The 26,637-nt window shown below is 41.3% G+C and overlaps 1 protein-coding gene across 1 annotated transcript in view; it reads left to right on the forward strand.

Moving 5' to 3' along the window:
• The first annotated feature begins 1,469 nt into the window (after positions 1-1,469).
• Positions 1,470-26,637, forward strand: part of rab3gap2 (RAB3 GTPase activating protein subunit 2 (non-catalytic)) — a 97,414-nt gene continuing 72,246 nt past the window's right edge. Inside the window, exons 1-4 of the mRNA XM_060831448.1 lie at positions 1,470-1,670; positions 18,682-18,746; positions 23,406-23,529; positions 24,001-24,082. Of these exons, the coding sequence (XP_060687431.1) occupies positions 1,574-1,670; positions 18,682-18,746; positions 23,406-23,529; positions 24,001-24,082 (368 nt within the window). The 5' untranslated portion in view covers positions 1,470-1,573. The remainder of the gene's footprint in view (positions 1,671-18,681; positions 18,747-23,405; positions 23,530-24,000; positions 24,083-26,637) is intronic.

Consider the following 26,637-nt stretch of genomic DNA (forward strand, 5'->3'; position numbering starts at 1 on the left):
CTTATCATCTAGCTCTTGCTAACTAGGCATAGACCCATCTACTGCTGTTTGAAAGCTGGCAGTACTGAGCTGAAATTCTTGAGGGCTTTAATTGACTTCCGAGTGGGAAGGCGTGACCCTTCCTGCACTGCACATAATCAGAAGGGGCATCCTCCTTGTACCTTGCCATCTCATATACTATTCCGTGCATCCAAGCCCTTCCTCAGAGGAGCTTTAAATTCTGTCCAACTCTTCTGATCTTTCCCTAGGATGGGGGAATTCAAGACTGGGGGCAGAATTTTAAGGTGAGAGGAGAGAGATTTAAAAAGGACGAGGGACAAATTTTTTTACGCAAAGTTTAGTTCGTTTATGGAATGAATTTCCTGAGGAAGTAATGGATGTGGATACCATTACAACATTTGAAAGATATTTGATTAAGTACATGAATAGGAAAGGCTTGGAGGGGCATGGACCAGGGGCAAGCAGGTAGGACTAGTCTAATTTTGGATTATGTTTGGCATGCATTGGTTGGACCGAAGGCGTCCGTTCCCTGCTGAATGACTGTATGACTCCAGGACACAGTTAACATTTCATCTTGGTAGACAATACTTCTACAAGTGCAAAACTCCCTCAATGCTGCATTGAGGAGTCAGTGCAAATGATGTACTGAATTTACTGGAGTAGGGCTAGAACAACCAATCTTTCTTTTCACAAATAAGTGTGTCACTGAACCAAGGTTGTTACTAAAGAAAGGATTTGAACTTGAGGTGATTCAAGCATTGGGACAGACAATTTACATCCATGGATCTTCATAGGAGCTCTCCAATCTCAAAGCAGGCCATTCAGCCCACTGAGTCCACACTGTTCCTCCAAACAGCATCCCATGGCTAATCCACCTAACCAGCTCACCCCTAGACACTATGGGTGTCTAGCACAGCCAAGCCACCTAACTTGCATATCTTCACTCTGTGGGAAGAAACTAGAGCATGGGGATGAAACCCATGCAGACACGGGGAGAATATGCAAACTCCACACAGCCACCTGAGATTGAATACAAACCCAGGTCCCTGGCACTGTGGGATAGCAGTGCTAATCACTGAGCCACTGTGCCACCCATTTAAGGTGACACGCCCATTTAAAATCTTGGGGGAAGCCAATGACGAAGTAGCACCTGCTCTGAGCATTATCTTCCCAAATTCAACATGAGGATGAATTACAGGAACAGAATATGTTGTGTGTTTTTCCCCAAAACACTGGAAGGCCTTTCTTTTTGAGTATTTAATGAAATCTAATGTCAAACAAGGGAATATGATCAGGATGACTGAACAAATTCAGCGTCCCAGTTAAGCTGTTCAGAAGGAGGTACTGTCTCTTTAAAACCCAGTCTCGTCCCCGGCTGAAGGCGGGGGGTGGGTCTTTAAGGCGCGTCCACGTGGCCGCCTGTGAGAATAATTGGCCGACGTAGGGAAGGGAGGCGCGCATGCGCGCCGGGTGTTGTGTGATCGCCGCTGCCTCAGCTGGAGCGGGAGGACGAGGCCGTACTCTCGGGCAGCGGAGGGGAGGGAGTCGGCTGCGGGTGACAATCTCACTCACCATGTCCTGCAGCCTGCTGCATTTCTGCTCCTTCCAGGACCTGGGGACCGTCCGTGATTTCCTCTTTCCTCCGGTGAAAGAGGAATCGAGCAGCGGCGGTAGGTACAGCAGAGTCCTGGCAGTTGGGGGTGATGTTCTGGGGGAAGTGGGCACCGCGGGATGGGTCAGGGGCCCGGCCCGGCCGCCTCACACTCACTGACTGTCTGTCTCCCCTTGGTGTGTCCCCATTCCCCGAGCCTCCCCATTCTGGACGCTGGGAAAGGCCTCCTGATAAATGTCACTTGAGTTTGGAAGTGGAAACCCAGGGCAGCTGGGCCCAGTCTTCAAATTATGTTTTCAGGTCCACACCATAACTTTGGTTCAGCAGCATCATATTCAAATGAAAGCTGTCGTGTTTACGATACGATCCTACACCAAGTAGAGGACTAGGAACGCACTTTAAAAAATGGCCCAGCTATTTTTCGCATGATCTGTTTGATCAATATTTAGTTAAGGAAGTATTATCACTGGGTATGTTTCATTGCCAATATAACCCATCATATTTACATTCATGAAGTATACAAGCTGTTGATGTTCTTAGTTTAAGCAGTGTTTTTGATCGAAGATTATACCGATCAAATGTTATCTGTTGGTGTGCACACACAAGGGGTATATACTTGCCACAATGTTTGATCTGGTATTTGCCAAAAAAAAGACCCTGCATTTACCGATTGTAAACCAGTAATTGCAAATTCTAAAATGTCAACAAAAGGAAATGTTACTTTGGAGCTACTCAGGAAATTTATAGAAGTACTTAAGTTTGACAGTTCTAAATGATCTATGTAAGTTCTTGTATAAGGTAATTTAGATACAATAAAGTTATATTATATAATGGCAACTTGCATTTATGTAGTGCCTTTTTGTAATGTGATGTCTCAAGATTTTTCTCCAGATTCTTTCAAGATCCTTCTCAGGAGGATTATAAATGAAACTATTATATTGAACTGCATATTAGATGAGGTGACCAAAATCTTGGTTTTTGAAAGAGGAAAGTGATATTGTGCAGCAGAGTAAATTCCAGAGCTTAGGGTCCTGTAACTGAAGGCACAGACAATGGTGGAACATTTATAATTGGCAAGGTACAAGACTGGAATTAGAGAATTGTCAATTGAATTGAATTTATTGTCACGTGTACTGAGGCACAGTGAAAAGCTTTGTCTTGCGAGCAATGCAGGCAGATCACATAGTTAAGTAGCATAGATAGTAAATAATAGGTAAAAAGCAACAAAAACACAAGTAGAAGTGAATGTTAAGAGTTTGAGAGTCCATTCAGTATTCTAACAACAGTAGTGTCGAGACTGTTATGAAACCGGCAGGTGCGTGTGTTCAGGCTTCTGTACCTTCTCCCTGATGGTAGAGGTTGTGGAAAAACATTGCCAAGGTGGGATTAATCTTTAAGAATGCTGGTTGCCTTTCCTTGACAGCGGGCCTGGATTCTATCGATGGGAAGTTGGCCTTTGTGATTGTCTGTCTGGGCTGCGTTCACCACTCTCTATAACCGTCTCTGATCTTGAATGGTACAGTTGTCATACCAGGTAGTGATACACCAAGGCAGAATGCTCTAAATGGTGCACCTATAAAAATTGCCAAATTTCCTCAGCTGCCTGAGGAAGAAGAGATGTTGTTGGCCCTCTGTAACCAGTGTGTCCACATGAAGAGTCCAAGAAAGCTTGTTGTGGTGACCACTCCCAGGAGCTTGACACTCTCCACTCATTCCACCTCTGTGCTGTTAACATGTAGAGGGGCATGAGTGACAACCCGCTAAAAGTCAATAATGAGTTCCTAGGTTTTGCCAGCATTGAGAGCTAGGTTGTTCTCAGCACCATTTTTCCAGGTCTTCCACCTCCTGTCTGTAGTCTGTTTTGTTGCCATCTGGGATTCGACTGACTATGGTGGAGTCATCAGCGAACTTATAAATGGCATTAGTCTGGTATTTGGCGATGCAGTCATGGGTATACAGTGAGTATAGTAGGGGGCTGAGTATGCAACCCTGGGGGGCTCCAGTGTTGAGTGTTAGTGAGGATGAAATCTTGTCCCCAATCTTCACTGTGGCCTGCGTGTCAGGAAACTGAGGATCCAGTTCCAGAGAGTGGGGCTTAGTCCGAGATCACTAAGTTTAGTAATCAGTGTCGAGGAGATAATAGTGTTGAAGGCTGAACTGTAGTCAACGAGTAGGATTCTTATGTAGCTGTTCTTGGTGTCAAGATGTTTGAGGAGGAATGAAGGGCAAGTGATATGACATCTGATGTGGATCTGTTGGTCCGATAGGCAACTTGGAGTGGGTCAAGAGTAGTGGGGAGGCTGGAGTTGATTAATGCCATGACCAGCCTTTCAAAGCATTTCATGACCACCGAAGTTAGGGCCACTGGGCGGTAGTCATTGAAATATGCTGCATGAGCCTTCTTTGGTGCAGGGATGATGTTGGCCCTCTAAAAACAGGCAGGGACAGTGGCCTGCTGCAAGAAGAGATTGAAGATGTCCGAGAAGACCTCTGCCAATAGCTTTGCGCGTGCTCTGAATGCACAGCCTGGTGCTTTGTCTAGACCCATCGCTTTCCTTGGATTCACACAAAGCAAAACTGATCTGACGTCTGATGCAGTGACTGTTGGGATAAGTTCGTCAGGACTTGTCAGTATAAGTGTTACCTCTCCACCGAATTTCTACTCTAAGCGAGTGTAGAAAAAGTTGAGGTGATCTGGGAGGGATATGTCATCGTCTGCTATCTTGCACTGTCTCTTTTTAGAATCTGTGATGTCATTCAGTCCTTGCCACAGTCGCCGGGTGTCTGGGTCTCTAGTTTGGATAGGTATTGGTCCTTGGCTGTCTTAATGGCTTTGTGAAGGTCATACTTGGATTCCTTATATTTGAGTGGGTCTCCTGATCTGAAGGCCTCACACCTAGTTTTTACAGGTTCTGTACATCCTGATTGATCCAGGGTGTCCTGTTTGAGAACACCCGGATTGACTTCCTCGGCATACAGTCCTCCACACACTTGCTGATGAAGTCTGTGATGGAGGTGGCATACCTGTCCAAGGTATCCGCAAGGGAGTCTCCTGTTTTGAGCTTTTGCCTGTAAGCTGGGAGAAGAAGCACGGTATTGTGGTTGGAGTTCCCAAAATGAGGGCGGGGATAGAACAGTAGGTGTAGTAGTGGTCTAAAATGTTTGGGCCCCTGGTGGGGCAGGTAATATTCTGGTGGTACTTGGGCAGCACCTTCCTTAGATTGGCAACTTCAATCTAACTAGTCACAGTAAACAGGACCTCAAGGCGTTCTGTTTCCAGGGTGTTAGTAGTGGAGTACAGCACATCCAGATCTTTCTCAACCTTTGCTTGTGGTGGTATGCACACAGCAGTTAGTATAGCAGTGGTAAATTCCTGTGGTAGATAGAAGGGTGGCATTTGATGGTGAGGAGTTCAAGATTTAGAGTGTAATGGCTGTCCAGGGTTGCAATGTCCATGCAGCACAAGTTGTTGATTTAAAAAGCCAACCCCTCCACCCTCTGTCTTACCCGATGATGCTGTGTGTTTCATACAATGGATAGAAAAACCATCAGCCTGAAGTGTGCAGTCGGGAATGGATGGGTTGAGCCAGGTTTCTGTGAACCATGTGTGCAGCAGTCACGCAGTTCATGCTGGAAGCTGAGCCATGATCTGAGTTCATCCATCTTGTTATCCAGAGATTGTACATTTGCTGGGGGTAAGGTAGGAAGTAGGGGGCGGAGGGGCCTTGAAAACACGTAGTCTCAGTCTTGCTAGCAGGCCAGCACGCTTACCCCACTTCCTCGCAGGTTTCTTACATTTGAGTGGTCTAGTGGATTAGATTCTGACTGTGTTTCCAGTTAAGTGATCCTTCCTCGGACTCTGTAGAGCAGATATGTTGCAGTTTGGTGTATTTTTAGAGGGTCTGCTTAGGATCTAGTGTAGCAGGTAACTTACTGTGTGTTTTTTTTATCGGAGGGAGTGTGCTTAGGACTTAGTGGAGAAGATAGGTTTCTGCTTGTGTTCCGATTTGTCCAGCTAGTTCCTGGTTTCAGTTGCCACCGATTTTGTTGCTCCAGCTCCAGCCGCGTTTTTTATTGTGCAGAGGTGTTTGGGCTGCTGTCCATGTAAGTCCTGAGATTTCATGTCAGCCAGTAATGTCTTGAAAGGTTATGGGACTGGAGGAGAATCTGGAGATGGCAAAAGACAGGATATTGAGGAATTTCATGAGGAAGAGAAGCATTTTAAATCCACTGAAAATTTAAGGTCTGCTTTAATTTTTTTTTGTTCATAATAATGTGCCTTTGAAAGTGTTGTTTACAAGGACTTTAATTCTGAACTTAATTTCACCAATTTCACTTCATATGAGTCTGCAGTTGCAAGGTTTGGTATCAAATGGGAAACATCAGCTACTGGAGTCTTCAGGCCTTTGATTCCAAAATAACTGAAAGAATCTATGGTAATGCATGGATAAAAATTGACATGTTATTCAGGCAGCATAATTCCTATCAAAGGCAGTATGTCTGAGTGCAAAATGGAGCGTTAGAGCCAGCTCTTGGCTATTTTGGCATTAAATGTATTGATTTGATGTAAATGAATTATGAAGTTTGATAAATTAACCAGCATGAGCTTAGACAAATATTCATAATTCTCTGAGGCTAGGCAGGCAAATGAAAACAGTTATTAAGAAGGTTTTCTATGATCCTTGGGTTTATAAACCGAGGCATAGAGTATAAAGTCAAGGAAGTGATGCTACACTTCTTCAAGCCACATTTGGAATATTGCATTCAATTCTGGGCATCTTATTTAAGGAAAGATGTTAAAGCCCTTGTGAGAGTGCACAGGAGATTTACTTGAATTATACCAAGAATGATGGATTTTAGATACAAGGAAATATTAGAGAAATTGGACTTGTTCTCCTTGGAGCAGAGAAGGTAAGTGGTAACCTTTTATTGAGGTGTTCAAAATGATTAATAATTTTGACTGTATAAGGAAGGATGCTCTGCTTATACTACTTGGAACGTCAGTAAATAGGGGTCACAATTTCAAGATTGTCGGACAAAGAGTTCTGAGTGAGAAGAAGAGAAACCTATTATTGGAGCGAGATGCAGAAAAACTTATTTACTTGGTGGTTTGGATTTGGAATATCCTATTTGAGAGTGTGGTGGAAGTAGATTCCATTGGAGGTTTCAAAAAAGAGCTGGATATATATTTGAACGTGATGAATTTACGGGGCCACGGGGAATGGAACTAGCTGGGTAGCTCTTTTGGAAGCCAGTACAACGTGATAGGTTAAATGGCCTCCTTCTCTACAGTAAAATTTCTGTTTAATTTTCTGTTATGAATTTTTAAAAGCACTCAATTTTACAAACTATTTTTGACTGCAGTGACCAATCTGTATTTATATACATCTGAATTCTTTGGAAATTATGTTTTAAGAAAATTGCAACAGAAAACCAGACATTTCCACTGGTGTTTATCATCCACATAATGTATTTTTTATTCTGCTCATCTCATTGCTATCCAAATATATCTTCCTATTTCTCACTGATATATACTCTCTGACTCTATTTAACTAGATTGCCCACAAGTGTTAAAATCATGAGGGAGAGAAAACCCATTTTGCCTTTGCAGGTTACGCAGACAACCTGTTCATTCACTTTTCTGCATACCCTTTAGTTTCAAATATTTAAAGCTATTTTGGAGTCTGTCTTCTTTTGCTGAAAAGGAATTTCATCTTCTTTCTTTTGCGTTTTTATTCATTTGAATAAATGTCTTCCCCTAACGTTTTGTATGACATCACCCATGGGAAGATGGTATTATTATCAAAATCAGAATGTGTTCGAAGATGGTGGTAACGAATGCCTTAAAACTCCAGTCCATTTGGTGTAGTTGCTTCCGTAGGACTTGTAAGTAGAAAATTTAGGAGTTTGATTCAGTCATCATGAATGAATAGTGCTATAAGTCTCAAGGCAGGATGGTTTGTGTTTTGAAGGGGACTTGGAGGTGGTGTTGCCATGTGCTAATGCTTAGACTTAGACTTACAGTGTGGAAACAGGCCCTTCGGCCCAACAAGTCCACACCGACCCGCCGAAGCGCAACCCACCCATACCCCTACATTTACCCCTTATCTAACACTACGGGCAATTTAGCTTGGCCGATTCACCTGACCCGCACATCTTTGTGACTGTGGGAGGAAACCGGAGCACCCGGAGGAAACCCACGCAGACACGGGGAGAATGTGCAAACTCCACACAGTCAGTCGCCTGAGTCGGGAATTGAACCCGGATCTACAGGCGCTGTGAGGCAGCAGTGCTAACCACTGTGCCACCGTGCCGCCCATTAAACTGTTGACCTTCACTGTGGGAGAGGTTGTGTTTTTGTTCTTGAAGAAACACTACAGAATTTATGCAGTGCGTCTGTGTGTGCACTGTATGTGCTGTGGTGACTGAATGAATGTTATGTTACTAAATGGAGTGCTTATTAAGTTATCTGGATGGTGAAAGTTTTGAGTGTTGTTTAAAGCTGCACGCATCAAGGCAAGGAGAGCATTCCATTACATTCCTGTCTTGTTGCAAGCAGATTGGACAGGTTTTGAAGAGTTAGGAGATAAGTTACTTTTTGACTGAATTCCCAGCCTTTGACCTTTTATGGCCACAGTATATATGTGGCTGGTGAAGGATAATTCACAATTGGGATGACTTAAATTAAGCTACCACCAGAAGGAAAAGGCTTTTTGAACATTGCCATCCTTCACTGACAGTTTGAAAAGTGGTTAAATAAAAGCATGGATGTGATTTGCACAAAGAACAGGAAGAATCCAACCTTCCATTTGCTTCATAAACTTTTATTGCAAATTTGAGGACAGTCTTCGGCTGTGACACCAAATGGCCCTTACACATCAACAAATTGCTTACTGACAGTCTGGAGTTCTCAGGACCATTCATCTCCAGACCCCAGTCTTTTTCCACACATGACCCTGCTGAATTTCAGAACTGAAATGTGATCAGCTTTTCATGCAGTCAGTTTTTGTGCTGGCCACCATGAACCGAGTTAGTTTCTTATACAAACCCAACTTGTTCACTAATAGGAAATCTGTCGCACTCGCCTAATTTGGCCCATGTACACTTCCAGACACAGTAATGTTTTTTTTTCTTGACTGTCTTCTGCAGTGACCATGCTGGCTATTACCACTTCAGAACACTACAGTTTAGAGATGACAGAGGCCTTACAATGTTCTTAATAACAGACCAGACCAGCCTGGCACTGACACACTCTGAATCATGCAATTCAACCATTATCCCAAACTCCATTTTCACTGTCCTTAGAGAGTCTTGTCATGAGCAGAACAGACATACTAATGATGGAAGAAAAGTGGCATTCAATCTAAAAGGAGGTCAGCTGGCATTCTTCAATGTTCATTGTGGATTGCATTTGAAATTTCTTGGCGTCAGGTATAATGTGGGCTCAGGAAATCAGCAGAAGATTTAACTCACTGCCCTTCACCTGATGAATCCATACTCTTGTATGTTCAACATCATTGGGATGAAGCACTGAAGAAGAAAAGGGGACAGAATGTACTCTTAGAAGGTAAAAAAAATTAACTCCATGGTGACATTACAGACCAAGCTGACTGACTCCTGAAGATTGTAATTGCTGGACATGTTCTGTGGCAGGTATGAGAGAAGAATCACGTGACCTCATTCTCATCAACTTATCTGTCATAGGTCTATGTGACAGTTTTGGTCAGACCACTGCCTGGTTCCTATGAAGATCGAGTCTGGCTTCACACTAAGGACATTGCATTGTGTTGTTTAACACTGCCACTGTGCTAAAAGAGCTGGATTTAGAATAAATCTAGAAGTGCTAAACTAGACTTGCATGTGTCTTCAGCAGCAACAGACTTCTGTGTCATGATTTGAAACATCTTACCACTCGATCTGTCACTACAAAAAGTAAAAATACTGAAGACTTGTATTCGATAGCTATCCACTCCCAAGCCAAGCCAAGCTATTCTATTACAGTTACAAAACTGGTATCCAACAATTAATGTGGAAAAATAATGAGGTATGTTCAGTACATAAAAGCAGGACAAATCCACATACCAATTACAGTCCATTCAGCCTACTTTGCCATCAGCAAAATCATAGTGAAGAGCTTGTTGACGAGTATTATCAAGTGGCACTTGCAAATGAGTAACCTGCTGATTGCATGCATGGAAAAGAGTTGAATTCCTGGAATTGAGTTGTGGCCTTTTGATATCAAGGCAACGTTTGATCGAGTGTGGCATCAAGGAACAAGTATCAACATCGTAGTGTGTCCATTGATCAGAAACTGATCTGGACCAGACATGTATATATTGTAGTTACAAGAGCGGGTTAGAAGCTGGGAATTTTGATAGTGAGCAACTTCCCATCGGCGTCCCCAATGTCTATTCACCATCTACAAGGTTTAATCTTTAGTGGGCCTCTGGATGAAGCACTGCTGATAATTCCTGCTTTCTGTTTATATGTTTGGGTTTCTTTGGATTGGAGATGTCATTTCCTGTGGTGATGTCACTTGATGTTCTTTTTTCTCAGGCAGTAGATGGCGTCTAACTCGATACATTTGTTGATAGAGTTACGGTTGGAATGCCATGTTTCTAGGAATTCTCGTGTGTCTCTGTTTGGCTTGTCCTAGGATGGATGTGTTCTCCCAGGATACGTGAACACCAACTAGCCACAAAATGACATGGCCCCCTCTCACTAGTATCCTTACATACAGATAAGCAAGGACACCACTTTGACTGGGACAACACATTTCGATCCCATCTACCACCCCCTGAGAAAAAGAACAGGAAATGACATCACCAACCCAAAGAAACCCAAACATGTAAATAGAAAGCAGGAGTTATCAGTACTGCTTTGCCCGGAGGCCCACTGAAGATGTTACCGAGTACGGTGATGAAATGTCTGGAAATGAACCATCCAACTCAGTGAGCAAACCTACATCTAGAACGTCAACCTGAGCTACAAATCTTAAAACTTGACAAGATTTACGTCAGTGGTTTGATGGACTACTGCCCACTTGGAAGAGATGGTACTGGGTGGGTGCAGCTCCAACAAGCTTGATGACATCCAGGACAAAGCAGCCAGTTTGATTGGCACTCCATCCAGCCCCTACAACATTTACTTCAATCACTATTGATGCAGTTTGGAAACAGCTTGGCTATTAATGTACACCGTTCTCTTAATTGATGTAATCAAATGTAGCTGACCAACTTGGCCAAATGAGTATAGAAGTATATGCCAGCATCAATACCAGGGAGCAAACTGAATATGTGGTTACCTGGTGAACATACAGTATAAGATCATTTGTTCACTAAATAGCAGAAGCAACCTGTTGTTGTAGAGAGCTAAGTGATTTCTGCACTAGTGGATCAATTAAGTGCTTTGCAGTCCTATTATATTCAGTGCTTAACAATGGTTGACAGTAAACTAACTAGAGGAGGAAATCCATCAAGTGTCCTCATTCTCAATGTTGGAGGAGCATACAAAATCAATTCAAAAGATAAGGTTAAAGCATTTGCAGTTATCCTCCGGAAAATTGAGTCCCCTGTGTTCTCAGACCCCAGCATCACAGGTGCCAGTTTTTTGGCCAGTTTGGTTGACGGTGTGATATGTGAGGTTAGTGTACAGCAAAGACTATGGGCCCTGACAACACCCGATCTCTAATGGTGAAGTCTTATGCTCCAGAACTAGCTACATGCCTAGCCATGCCACTACAATAGATGTTGAACATTGACATCTACTGGGCAATGAGAGAAATTGCCCAGCTCTGCCCTGTCCATAAAGCAGGACAAATTCTATCCACCATTAGTCTATTTGTCAATTTCAGCAATTATGCAGAAGTAATTAGTTGGAAATCACACAACATCAGGTTATAGTCCAACAGGTTTATTTGGAAGCACTAGCTTTTGGAGCGCTGCTCCTTCATCAGGTGGTTGTGGAGTACAGGATCATAAGAGACAGAAATTTAGCAAACATATTACTGTCATGCAGTGCTACATTGAATAAACCTGGATTGTTAAGCCTTTCATCTTTTTTTAAGAATGCAGGTTTTGGTTCATTAATATGTAAACCCAGAACTACTTTTAAGTCACCTTGTTAGGTTCTTTTCCTGAGGTTTCATACATGAGATGCAATTCGCACGCACTAACTTCTACAATCCGCTATTAAAGCCTATACAAGCTAGCTGTTCACCCCCACTCTTTGACACTTCGCAGGCGTGTGAAATCAAGTCAAAAGAAGCCCCGTACAAAGGAAACGCATCCCCTTTATATAGGTCAGTTGGTAATGCTCACAGCTACTTCAGCCATTTTCCCCAAGATCATCCTCTGAGATAATGTAAATGTCCCCATGCCAGGGAATCATTATGCAAACGATTTCCTGACTCTGATTCCCAAAGACGACAATGTAGGTGTGATATGACCTAGCTTTGTGGGATGATCATGCAAACTATTTTGATTGGCTGGAGATGGCTATGAAAGCATTTCTGAATGGAAGGGATTGAATAAGAGTTTAATTTGATAATAGCAGTAGAATAGTAGTAAATGGCTGCTGGAATGAAGTGTGAATTACAATGGATAGTTCCCCACATCCCTGCATGCTGTCTGTGAGACAAATGTTGCCCAACCCCCCCCCCCCCAACCCCCCGCCACTTCCAGAATGTCAGCTTCTTGGAGAACGACAGTACAGTTTAACGCTTTAATATAACATTAATGTCCAGAGAGAAAGAGTACAATTTAATCTTTTAACAATACCGCCTTCTTGAGATAAGAGGTTTTATAGCACAAGGTAACCTCTCCACTCAGACAATGTGTTAAAGGTGTGAGGTCAGAGTCACTCTGTAGCTCAATCTTGAGTTAGACTGGTTCTATTTTCAAAGTGGAATTTGTGAAATATTGCATGTATTGACTGCCTGCAGATTGTGCAATTTTTTTGAGCTAAATAGAATGTATCTGCAGATACACACGTCTATGGGATGAATTTGTGTGTGTGTGTGAGAGAGAGAGAGAGAGAATGTGCACGTGTGAGTGCACATGACAGTGTGTTTGCTCGTGAAAGCTTCATAAAGTGTGTGGGTGTGATGGAGATGAAGCCTGTGAGAGAGTGCGTGGGCTGGGTATGTCTGTGTATGTGTGCTTGTGTGAGTGTATAGTGTAGTGGAGCCACCTGTAGTGCAACATGGACCCAAGGTCCCAGTTGAGACCATCCCATTGGTACCAAACTTGGCTATTAGCCTCTGCTCGGCTTCTTAGCATTGTTGCCTGTCCCGAAATCCACCTTTGGAGGATGGTCACCCAAAAATCCAAGACCGCTGATGTGTTCCCCAACTGGGAGGGAACACCTTTATCTATTGTTTATTGTGCAGTGACCTTCATGTGTTATTGGCAAGGCCAAGCAGATACTACAATGCCTCAGGGCATCCTTGCCTGTAGCATATGTGGTAGACAACGTTGGCCAAGTCACATAAATATCTGCCACATACACGATGGATGGTATCTCCGCGGATAATGGTGGTATCTGTGTCGATACTCTGACACGTCTTGCAGTGGTTGACGTGACAGGTTTCTACAGTATTGTGGTCAATGTTGTCCTGAAGGCTGAGCAGTTTACAAACAATCATCTGTTAAAGTTTTGGCAGTTGTTTAAAGGCGAGAAGTGGAGGTGCAAATTGGTTGAACAACATCTCATCTTCCGCCTGGGCAGCTCAACGTTGAGTTTTCCAATTTGAAATGACTTCCCTTCCCTTCTCATGACTCCATTCGCAGACCCCCCCCATCCCCCTTCCACTCCTCCCAGCCACCTGCCGAATTCATTCCTCCTATTGACCAACCAGATTGTACCCATTACCTGTTTTCACCTATTCCAACTTCACCACCCTGCCCCGCCACCCCCTTTTATCTGCAGCTCCTCTTATACCCAGTGCCAGACTTAAGAAGGGTTAGACCTGAAACATCGACTTCTCCACCTTGTGATGCTGCCTCGGTTGCTCTGTTCTTCCAGCCTCCTGCTTGTCTACCTTGTCCAGCATCTGCAGGTTTTGTTTTTGTCTCTAGACATATTCGTTAGGGCATTGGATGATTAATTTTGATAAAAATGATGTGCAAGGGTGTTTGGGGGAGTGGGGAGTAAAAGCAGGACATTGTACCAGATCTTCAAATGAGCATTTTTACTAAGTATCGGACATGATGTACCAAATGGCCTCATTCTGTACTCCAGACCACTGACCTTTTTTTCCTTGCTGCTAGTGGATTAACCATGAAATACAAAGTTGTCTGTTTTAGTTGTAATAAGAAAGCTATTTAAGTGTCATTAACTAATTGAGTTACATGAGCTAAGAAGACTGCTGTGAACTGATGTTCCCCAGAAACTGAAATTTTAGTCTTTAAGCTCTTGAGTAAAGAAAGGGGGGGAACAAATTATACCAAACATCACTATTACTATATCCATTGCCCCTGCCTTGTTTCATCTGTTAAAACCTTCCCTCGTGCCTTAAGTTATCTCCCTAGATATCACCATTCCAAGTGGACTCCTGGCCTCCCTCCCACATTCTACCCTGAATAAACTTGGCATGTCCTAACTTGGATAAAGTCCTCTATAGCCAATACCCCTGTATTCACTGACTTCTATTGGCCTCCATTTAAGTAATGCTTTGATTTTAAACTCTGATCATTCTTTTTAAAGCTCTTGATTCTCTCTGTGCTTGCAATCTTATCCAGTCCTGTATCCTCATGAGTTATCTGTACTCCAGTTTTAAAGCAGCAGGATTAATTGCCATATCTTCAGCTGCTAAGTTATGTGATGCTTTATTACATTAAAGCTGCTAGTTAAATACAATGGGTTGTCTTCAAATCCCTCCGTAAGTGTGTCCTTTTTCTATCTCTGTGACCTTGTGCAGCCACAACACACCTAAGATACTGCATTTCTCCAATTTGGTCCTCACATGACCCTGATTTCAATTGTTTTGCCATTGACAGTTGTCTTTAACTTCCTTGTTTCAGTATTCATATTCCTTTTGCAAAATGTTTCTACCTCCACCTCCCTGCCTTTTACGTGTCTTTTCGATCAAGAGTTTGGTCATCTGGCCTAATACGTGCATCGAGTCATTTAACTTTATTCAAGGAGGTATATAAATGCTAGTTGTTGCTGTTTTTGTTAATCAGGTTAATGTTCCTGTTTTTTCATCCTGGAACTAAAACCCAATAGATTATCAGCTACATCATACGTAATGAAAGTTGATAGTTTTAATTTGACCATACTGAGATATCACCATGCTTAAAAGGAATACATGATGTTAACCTTTCTGCAATACTTTCGCAGCTGTTGAAGTGATGGAGTGTTACCTGATATTACTCAATGTGATCACATCAGATGATTAGACTACAAAGTTCTGAGAAATGTTAAATTACAAGCAAAGGAATTTGTGAAGCTCAGTCTATATTCAGTTATTGGCATCATTGTAAGTTTCTCATTTTCAAAATTGCTTGATCATGGGTGGCTTTTTCTAGGATACCCTGATCAGTCACAAGTGCTTAGAGACTCCTGAACTTGAGCACAAATTGCTTCAACAAGTGTGACATTGGGCTTTTCTAGAGGACTATAATTTGAAATGGTTGTGGTTTAGAAATGCCTTGAACTGCACCCAGGTATCACCAATTGCAGAATTTTCTTGTAGCTTCCTAATTTTTTTTTTAATTGCAGAACATTAAGGGCGGCACGGTGGCACAGTGGTTAGCACTGCTGCCTCACAGCGCCTGAGACCCGGGTTCAATTCCCGACTCAGGCGACTGACTGTGTGGAGTTTGCACGTTCTCCCCGTGTCTGCGTGGGTTTCCTCCGGGTGCTCCGGTTTCCTCCCACAGTCCAAAGATGTGCGGGTCAGGTGAATTGGCCATGCTAAATTGCCTGTAGATTAGGTAAGGGGTAAATGTAGGGGTATGGGTGAGTTGCGCTTCGGCGGGTCGGTGTGGACTTGTTGGGCCGAAGGGCCTGTTTCCACACTGTAAGTAATCTAATCTAATAATAAGTTAGTACTTTTGTATTAACCAATAGATCAGGAATGGATTTTTAAATAACTTTCAGCTCAGCAAGTACATATTAATAGCATGGAAAAATCTTATTTAAGCGGTGATGTAAATACATTGGAAGCAGTTCAGAGAAGATTACCACACTATTACTAGGAATGGGTGGGTTGCCTTACGAGGACAGGTTGGGCAGGCTAGGCTTGTATCCATTGGAGTTTAGAAAATGACTATTGAAACATCGATCCTGTCATGCCTTGACAGTTTGGATGAGGAGAGAATATTTCTTGTTTATTGGTAATCTAGAACTATAGAGCCATCCTTTTAAAAATAAAGGATCACTCAGTCACAACACAGACAAAGCTAATTTTTTTTCAGGGGTTTGTAGGTCTTTAGAACCCTTCTCCTGAAAAGCTATTCAAAGTCTCTGCTTCCACCATTTTTAAAGTCGAGGTGGGTAAATGTTTGGTCAGCAGTGCTAGGTTAGCATGTGGACTTGAGGTTACAGTTGGCATAACTATATTCTTATTAAATGTGGATGGATTGTAACGTGATATATGTGTGATATGCTAACCAGGAACATGTGCTCATTTGTGCTACAGTACTGGAGACCTTTGTCGGGCTACTGTTCACTGAGTGCTAAGGTAATTTAGTGATAACATCATTATCTCTGAGACAGTAGGTTGAGGCTTCACACCTCAAATCAGGATCAATGTGGAGTCAGAGTTTTTATAGCACAGAAAGAGACGCCTTTGGTCCATTGTGTCTGTACCAATCATCAGGTATCTAATATTCTAATCTCATTTTCTAGTATTTGGTCTTGTCTGCTATGATGTTTCAAATAAAGTGTCTTGAGGATTCCTGCCGTTTACCACCATTTTTTAAGGTAGTGAGTTCTCTGGGTGAAATAATTTTCCCTCCAACCACATTCTGAACCTCCTTTTCCTGAACTTAAAACAGGGTCCCCTGGTTAATGACCCCTTGACTAAGAGAAACGGTTTCCCTGTCTGTGACCCTCCGGTTTGTACACCTCAATCAGATCCCCCTTCAGCTGTCTCTGCTCTGAGGAAACCAACCCTAGCCTATCTATTCGCTCTTTATAGCTGCATTGCTCCATCTTGGTAAATCTTCTCTGCAACCTCTCTCCAGTACAGTCACATTTTTCCTTTAGTATGGTGACCAGAACTGAACTGCATGCAGTATTCCAACTTTGACCTAACTTTGTATAGAACTTCTTCATAACCTCATTAGTCGAGACATTGAAAACAAGAACAATGAAGTTTTATATACTACCTAATCACTATGTCTACCTGTCACACTGCATTCAAGGAGCTAAGACACCAAGACCCCTCTGATCTTCTGTACTTCCTAGGATCATTCCACCCACCAAGTATTCCCTTGCTGTATTAGTACTCCCAAAGTGTGTCACCCCACACCTTTTTCAGGATTCAATTCAATTTGCCATCGTTCAGCCCTCTGACTACCACATCTATATTGTCCTGTAGTCTAAGGCTTTTCTCCTTGCTATTTTAACAGCCCACCAATTTTTGTACTATCTACAAATCTACTGATGCTAACGTTTACACTCCTGTTTAAATCATTAGTGTATACAACAAACAGGAGAACCAGAACTGAGCCACTGGATACACTGGTAACATAACACCCTTCAACCATCACCCTCTGCTTCTTCCCATAAACAATGGGATATAATTTGAAAATAAGCGAAAACCACTTAGGATCAAGATGGAGAAATTTCTTACTCAGAACATCGTGAATCTTTTGGATTTCTGAACTGCAGAGCTCAAACTTAGAGATGATAGATTTATGACTATTAGTGGTGCGCTGGATTATGACAATAGTGTAGGTAAAAAAGATTAATACATCAAACAGGCACGAATATATTAAAGGGTCGAGTAGACTTGGCTGGCTGAAAGACCCACTCAGACATATTTTCTACCACCATTTCTAATTTTTTGTGCTGACTTTGGGCTTGTTATCTAAAGATCTTGGGCCGTTGAATCCTCTGGGACATTTCCCACACTTAACTGTGTAGCCACATTCGAAATGTGTGTACAAAATGTTTATTTTAGCTTTTTAACAATAACGTGTGGTTACTAAATCTATGAAAGTGTTTAACTGACTCTAGATTCTGATGCATTTACAATCGAAGACCAGCATCAGTACAACATGAAAGAACATTAAAAACCGAAAAAAACCGCAGATGCTGGAATTCAGAAACAGAAATTGCTGAGAAAGCTCAGTAGATTTGGCAACGTCTGTGAGGAAAAATCGGAGTTAATGTTTCAGGTCCAGCTATTCATCCCCTTTGTCTGATTGTTATCTACTCCTTTTATCTGTCCAACTGTCCATCTCTCTCTTTGGGCTCTATCTCCACCTATCGTTCACTCCTTACCCCCCCGCCCAATCCTATCTTTTTAGATTAGATTACTTATGTGTGGAACATGCCCTTCAGCCTAACAAGTCCACACTGACCCGGCGAAGCGCAACCCACCCAGACCCATTCCCCTACATTTACCCCTTCACCTAAACTACAGGCAATTTAGCATGGCCAATTCACCTGACCTGCACATGTTTGGATTGTGGGAGGAAACCAGAGCACCCGGAGGAAACCCACGCAGACACAGGGAGAATGTGCAAACTCCGCATGCACAGTCGCCTGAGGCGGGAATTGAACCTGGGTCTCTGGCGCTGTGAGGCAGCAGTGCTCACCACTGTGCCACCGTGCTGCCCAATCTTCTGCATTAAAAAAATCAATATTTTTCTCGCTGCCATCAGTTCTAAGGAAGAGTTACTGGTCTTGAAACATTAACTCTGATTTATCTCCATGAAAGAGTATTGTTTCACTATCGCTACAGCTTTAACTTAACAAACTCGAACTTAAATATTACAAAGCAACATAGTCATTCTAGTGAAATATGCTATGGTAAGCCTATTCATTTCTTGTTAAAATTGTTTCAGTTATATGGGCTGTAACTAATTTAATGTTTTGTTTTCTTTTTCATATAGATAAAGAACATAACTGGGAAGATGAAGACTGGGGAGCATGGGAGGATGGTGAATTGAAAGAACCTGTACGACCAAATTGTTCTTTTTGTGTTTTTGTATTTATATTGTTAATTAGCATTTTGTTGAGCCTTGTGGGATTAGTGACAGGAATTAGTTTGGAGAAAGAATTGGTTCCAGATATTTTGTAATCAATCTGTTCAGAGATGTAATAAATATTCTGGAGTAGGTAAGGTTTGAATCTGGGCCTCGATCTAATGAGTAGAAACTTGGAGTGAGTGAGATTTAGTTTATTGCATTTCAGTAATTATTTACAGATTATACAAATAAGCTTTACATTAGGAAAGTGACTGTTGGAGGACCAGCATTCGAACTGTCTCCCACAAAATCCTACTTTTCTTTCTCACCAAGTCCTCATGATGCTATCAAAGTAGGTGGTGCTTATTGCACTCAAATCAATTATTAACTCCTTCATGTACTTCTGCACCAAGTTTCTTTGATGGCTGTTACTGTTATATGTTTGTTTATATAATTATACTTATCACTAAAGTATCTCCTCTAAGTGTTGGGTTTTACAAACTCAAATGATCTGAAAACTTTACTATTCAATGTCTCTCAGAATTTGGAAAAATAACACTTTTGGTAGAGGAAAGTTATCTGAGGTTCATTTTCTGAACTGGAGGATCTCTTAACTCTTATTTCTTTCACTGAGAATATCATCTCTGCTAGAACAGCCCCTATTTTCTTTGTAGTATTTTGAATCTTTAGACATTACTTGTCTCCTCTTAGTGTTGCCTTCCAAGGAAAGGTATGAACGTCTTGAATTTCTTCAGTGGAGTTTTCTTTTTGATCCTTCCACATTTACTTCCACTTGTTAATTAGTTTGGCCTTCCTTGTTTGCTCTCAGTAATTGAACTATAGGTGAGACTAACTTGTGCACTTCCTCGGTTGTGTTATTTGAAGATTCCTTCATGCTTTTGAAGTGATATCCATTATGGTTGTTGAAGATTCTTCTTTGGAAGATGGGGAGATCAGATATTTTATTTTGACTTCTCCCTTCCTAATCATCTTGGTATCTAATGTGTATTTTGCATCTATCATACCTAGTTCTTAACAGTGCCATGTTGAAATCTGACTGAATACAGTTATACTGATGTTTCATTTGTCTTGAATTAAGCATACTGTTCAGTTTCTGTCTCTTTGCTTATCTATCTTCTCAAAGTTTTTTACCATTTCCACTTTTGATAGCCGTGGAAAATATTTCTGCCAAACCTGTATAGTTACCACCTTCTATCTTGCTGGCAATTATATTTAAAATAAATTTTCAACATAACCTCAGATTTTCTTTTTATTTAGATTTTGCTGTGAAATAATGGAGCCCTACGAAATCTTCTGACTGTGTGTTCCTTGACTACCTCTGTTGCTTAAACTCTTCAGGTTTTTGAATAAGATTGACATCAATGCGTACCTTTTATATGTAGGGGTGAAAATGACTAGTTCTGAAGTGCACACAGGTTTTCTAGAATTTGGTCTTCTCTGTATTGGAAATTTGCTTGTTGCATGTTTTAACATTAAGTGTGCTGTCCCGATTATGTATTTGAATGTTTCTTTTTGATAAAAACTCACTATATCATAATACTTTAACACTTGCTGTGTACAGCTTGAACTTTATGACTTTGCCCATTTGACATACATGTCAGCGTGCCAAAATGATTGTGCTGGGCCATTGAATTCCCTTCAGAAACTTTGATTTTGACTTCTACTAGAAACTTTTCTATTTCATTTACTTCTTTGTGTGGGTAGTTCTTCAGTTTTTTTTTAACCTTCCTCGGTGTTTGTGTCCTGATTTGGCCCATTTTATGAAAGTGACATTCTTTTTAAAAGCAAATGCTTTTATTGTAATAGCTGGGAACTCTTGCCTTGCGATGTTGCTTTGCACAAAGTGTTTGTATGAACTCTGTCTGGTGCAAGTCCTCCACTGCATTGGCTTTTGTTTGTCTCTTTATCATTTTAATAGAGCCCAATGTTGTATGTGAAATGGATGACAGCATATGTGTTAGCTGATTTATCAGTTTGTGCATGTTTGTTGATTTTGCATTGATAAAGCACAAGTTATAAAAAGTGAAATATTGTGCATTAGTTTCTGGTTGGATTCCTTTTGTTAAATTAGGTTCTTTTGGCTTATTGGTCTTCACTGGGATCATGGGTGGTAGGTAAGTAAACTTCTCATGGCAAATTTTTAAACACGACCTGTTTTAGTCTACTCGCCCTTGAAGCACCCTGATCATTGTTAATTATTGCCAGTCAATCTCTGTCGCTGAAAATTAACATCAAGTTTGGAGTACATTCCTTGAACTTTTAATTGGTGAAGATTTTAAAGGAAGTAAATTTATGTTGTTTTACCTTTTTATTACTGACACTCTTCTCCTCGTAATCCAACATTTATTCATTTTCTTCATTTCTCTTTCTGTACCAGATTTGACATTGAATTCACCTGTTATTATAAGTGATTTCTGCTTGGTCCTTGCACTGTTACTTTCACAATTCTTTTGATCTGACTTGTTAAGGTGAGACATGGGAATAAAATATGAGCTATCAGTTTTTGACTTTCATCATCTGATTTTAATCATAGAATTCCCACAGTGTGGAAGCAGGCCATTTGGTTCAGAATCCACAAGCTGACTCTGCAAACACCATCCCACCCAAACCCTCCCCTCTACCCTATCACTGTAACTTTGCATTTCCCATGGCTAATCCACCTAACTTACACATCCCTTGACACTATGGGCAATTTGGCATGGCCAATCCACCTAACCTGCATATCTTCGGATTACTGGAGGAAACCCATGCAAATTTGGGGAGAATGTTGCCTGAGGGTGGAAATGAACTCGGGTCCCTGGCAATTAGGCAGTAGTGCTAACCACTGAGCCACCAGACTGCCCCTTTTAATGCTTGTGACTTCCATTGACTGAAATGGTTTCAAAGAGGAGGAAAAAAACACCTGACTTAAAAACGGCTATAGTGATACCCTGACTCCAGGTTGATCTAACCTTCACGAAGCAATCAATAAACAGGAACTAGTCAGAACTCCACATGTTATCCAAGCAACTGAAACCAATCAATTAGATCTGTACCTCGAATTTGAGTTGGGCTTTCCTTGGGATGAAAAAAGCTCCTGTGATTAATCCACTTGAAAACCAGGCACTCTGATATTGGGATACAGAAATCAGCTGTATTTCCAGGAATTTTTTTGGCAAAGAAGTGAGATCAATTTATGATTTGGTAAGGAGGTCTTGTCCTCTCACATATATACACATCCCCTGACACAACTCTGAAGAAACATCCAGTTACTGAAGGGTCTGTTTCCACGCCGAATGAGTCTGACTGTACCAAGCCGAGAACACCAATATCTGCAGTATTCACAGTTGCCGTTGATCCAGGATGTTTCTAACTATTCGACATTTCAGATAAAAGCCTAACACCTTGAGCGCCTTAAGCACTTGAACTTGTATGTTCTTTATCTTTACCTTTCTACAGAACAGGTAGCAATTTAAAACTTTGTACCTGTTTCTGTAACTTTTTTTATTTCTGGAGGAATAGGTAAAGTGTCGCACTGGAAAAGGTACAGTGGGTCAGGCAGCATCTGAGGAGTAAGAGAGTTGACGTTTTGGGCAGGACCCTTCTTCAGGACTCTGGGTGGGGGGATGGGATTGAGAGATAAATATGGGGAAGTGATGGTGGGGCTAGGGGAAAGGTAGGCAATAGATGGGCAAAGGTAGGAGGTGATATGTGGTCTGTGGAAAGGGTGGAGCAGATAGGCGGGAAGGAAGATGGACAAGTAGGTCAGGTCAAGAGGCAGTGCTGGGTTGGAACTGGGATGGGGTAGGGGGTGGGGAGATTTGGAAACTAGTGAATTCAATGTTCATGTCATAAAGTGTGACATTGGAAAAGTTAGCACGTAATCAAAACTGTCCATCCTTTTAATTGACTCCTTAACTTGTTTCTAGTATATTAGATTTACATAATTATTGAATTAAGATATGCAATATGGATCCTTTAAACCTTGATGGCCAATCAAGGATGTTGAAAAGAAGGGGAGCTAATTCACCCCCATTCCCCTCCTGGTGATTATCTGTCCTGCTTGCTTAGGTTTCAGATGCTGAATTTGCCTTGATGTGATATCACCAGCCCCTGAATATTTAGCAACTTCATATTTTTTATAATATTAATGGCAAACTCATTTTAGATGCTCTTTTCTGCAGCAGTTTGTAGGTTTGTGTCTGCAGATGGAATGTAAAGTTAAAAGTTAGCAAATGGTCTTAGTATTTGAGGCTGATATGCTGAGGAAGTGAGTGAGATTACCATCAAAATTATCTGTTTTGGAGTCAGCTCATTGAACAGCATTGATAATGCAAGTCATCTCTTCATATGTTGATATAGACACAAATGCTTTCTCTGTTTCTAATGTTATTAATGCTATTACATTTTTTTTGGTGGTACGTTAGCCTTTTGCAATACAGAGTGACAGCAACAGTGTGGGTTCAATTTCCACGCTGGCTATGGTACCATGAAGGACTGTTCCCCACCTGAGGGATGGTTATTTTCAGGTTAAATCACCACCAGTTGTCCCTCTAATGAGAGAGCTGTCATATGATCTGGGAGGACTTCTTTCTTTCTTTTGCTTTTGTTGGTAATACATTTGACTTAAGCGCTGAAATCTGTTGCAGAGGGAAGATAATTCTACAAGCAAGGCACCCACATTGTCATGGCTTCAAGACTGTGTGATCTCACTGTCACCAACAAATGATCTTATGGTGATAGCAAGGAATCAGAAAGCTGTATTTTTAGTCCGTAAGTATTAGCCCTTTTATGAATATTTGTTTGCTTACAATTCATGTGTAAAATAATTTTGTGGCTTACATTTACCTTTATTCGAATATAAAACTGGATAATTCAAAAGCAATACACTTATAGATACAGTGGGGGGAGAACCTCAGAAAATGCTGCAAATATTTACCAGGTCAAGTAACATCTAAGGCGGGAGAAAGAGTTTGTTATTTCTTCCCCTCCATGCATTTGCCTTCTCTGCCTCCCTATTGAGCCAAATACATTCTATGTTGCTACCTATTTGGTTCTGATTCATGTGATTTTGAAGCCTTTCTTCGTTCAAAAGGTGCTCTCTGACCTCCTGAGCATTTCCAACATTTTCTGTTTTTAATTATTGTATAATTTAATTTTGAGATGTGGAGCTCTGCTTGTAAAATGTATGACCTTTCCAGAAATGGCCTGCTTTCTAATTTATGAACTTTCTTTCTTTCTAAGCAAAATGGAAGCCTAATGAAAAGGCTAAAGATGAAATGCAGTATTGTGTTACATGGAGTGGTATTTTGAGCACTGAAGAAGGGTAGGTATGGTTTAGTGAGAGTGCTTGAATTAATGATGGTATTTTTAATCCGTTTATTCGTTTAAATGGATGAAGTTAAAAAAACTTATGAATCTTTGAAATTTGTGTCATATATCTTGTGCCAGTATACTTTGTTTTGTTCAGTTGCCAAATAAATGTTCGTGTGTGAAAAAAAGGATCTGTTGGATTGTGTGTTGACCTTCCAATATTATGTGCTGCAAAACCATGAATCATTTGTATTTAACATGCAAATAATTGCTTTTCGGGTGCCATAGAGGAGGAAAAATGCAGATGCCTTGGAGGCTAAGTTCAGAGGCATCTCCCTTTAGGATGCCATCATTAAGATGTACTTGATTAGCAGTGGCCTGAGCAATTGATTTGATCGTAGAATAATTTGTGACTACGCGCTTTAAAAAAAAATCAAATCCCAGGATGGTGTGAAGAAAAACTCTGTACTTTCTGGACTGATTTAATGGCATGATAGTGCATACAGTGGAATACATACAGTCATAAATTGGACTATATTTTAAAATCAGTTTACTGTCCACAGGAACTTGTAAACTTGTAACTTGGAAAAATTTGCACATGGAAAGAAGAGCTATTTTGCAATTAGTATTGATTTGTTGTGACCTTGGTTGGTTATTTACTTTCAATAAATTTTATTAAATTGCATTTTCTGCAGTTATATTTTTAAAATGTAATTAGCTGTATAGCTTTATTTGAATTTTGAATACCATATAATTAATGATCAAGCATGCTGCAGCAAATTGGAACAAACATATATTATGAGTGAGCAGTCTAAAAGGTACTAGGCTGTAACCTGAACTGTATCCTAAGAACTTCATTTCTGGTGTAGTGTGTATAGCTTTCTATGTACAAGGGCTTGCCACTTTCGCAACTCTGAGATTGACTTGCAATTTGGAGCAGCAAACAGAAGGCTGTGAGAAGCCTGAGAGCTACAAACCTATGAGTCTGACCAATGATGTCAAGGTAAATTGTTGGAGGTGATTCTGAAAAGGGTTTTGCATGCATTTGGAGAGGCAAGGACTGATTTAAGGATTTGGATCAGAATTTAAAAGACATGGTTCGTAAGTTTGCAGATGACACCAAAATTAGTGGTACACTGGGCAGTGAAGAAGGTTTTCTAAGATTATGAAGAGATCTTGATCAGTTGGGTCAGTGGGCTGAGGAGTGGTAGATGGAGTTTAATTTGGATAAATGTGAAGCTTTGCATTTTCATAAAGCAATTAAGAACAGGACTTCTACATTTAATGGTAACACCCTGGGTAGTATTCTAGAACAGAGAGACCTATGGGTTCAGGTTCGTAATTCTTTGAAATTTGTGTCACATATAGACAGGGTGGTTAAGAAGATATTTAGTATGCTTGTCTTCATTGCTCAGACTTTTGAGTCTCGGAGTTGGGATGTCATGATGAGGTGGTAAAGGATTTGCTGAGGCCTCTTCTGGTGGGGAAGTGCCAGTGTTGGACTGGGGTGGAAAATGTCAGAGGTCACACGACACCAGGACTTCACTTGATGAAGGAGCAGGCCTCTGAAAGTCTGTGATTTCAAATAAACCTATTGGACTATAACCTGGTGTTGTGTGAGTTCTGACTTAAGCCTCTTCTGAAGTACTGTGTGCAGTTCTGGTCACCCTGTTATAGAAAATATACTACACTGGAAAGAAAATGGCAGGAAAGGGGCAGCCAGCTAACCTTTTATAGCAGACCATGGAGGTCATGGAGATGGTGAGCAGCTGAAGTCGGACACAGGATGTGGATTCATCTTTCACTGCAGGAGAGTACAAATACCAGGTCAGGTGCAGAAACAGGGATGTAGAGGCATCCTTGGACATGGTGTCATCAACAGGAGAACATGAGGACTGCAGATACTGGAAATCAGAGTCAAGAATGTGGGGCTGGAAAAGCACAGCAGGTTAAGCAGCATCTGAGGAGTAGGAGAATTGACATTTCGGGCAGTTGGTGTCATCAATGGAGGAGTTTGCCCTCAGTTGACAAGGTACCATCAGTTCAGTTTATCACTAATAAGAAAAAAGTGTCATAGTAACAGGTGGAATTCCAAAAAGATGACACCTGTAGCTGCCTCTGACATGAGTATGTAAGCTGGAAAAATATAATGATCAGAGAAATGCAAGGACTTAAGCTTTCAGTCAACTCAGTACATAGAGTCATAGAAATGTACAGCATGGATACAGATCCTTCGGTCCAACCCGTCCATGCCAACCAGATATCTCAACCCAATCTAGTCCCACCTTCCAGCACCTGGCCCATATCCCTCCAAACCCTTCCTATTCATATACACATCCAAATGCCTCTTAAATATTGCAATTGTACCAGCCTCCACCACTTCCTCTGGCAGCTCATTCCATATATGCACCACCCTCTGTGTGAAAAAGTGGCCCCTTAGGTCTCTTTCATATCTTTCCCCTCTCACCCTAAACCTATGCCCTCTAGTTCTGGACTCCCCGACCCCAGGGAAAAGACTTTGTCTATTTATCCTATCCATGCCCCTCATAATTTTGTAAACCTCTATAA

Source organism: Hemiscyllium ocellatum, chromosome 10 (assembly GCF_020745735.1).
Source record: "Hemiscyllium ocellatum isolate sHemOce1 chromosome 10, sHemOce1.pat.X.cur, whole genome shotgun sequence".
In the NCBI taxonomy this organism is placed as follows: domain Eukaryota; kingdom Metazoa; phylum Chordata; class Chondrichthyes; order Orectolobiformes; family Hemiscylliidae; genus Hemiscyllium; species Hemiscyllium ocellatum.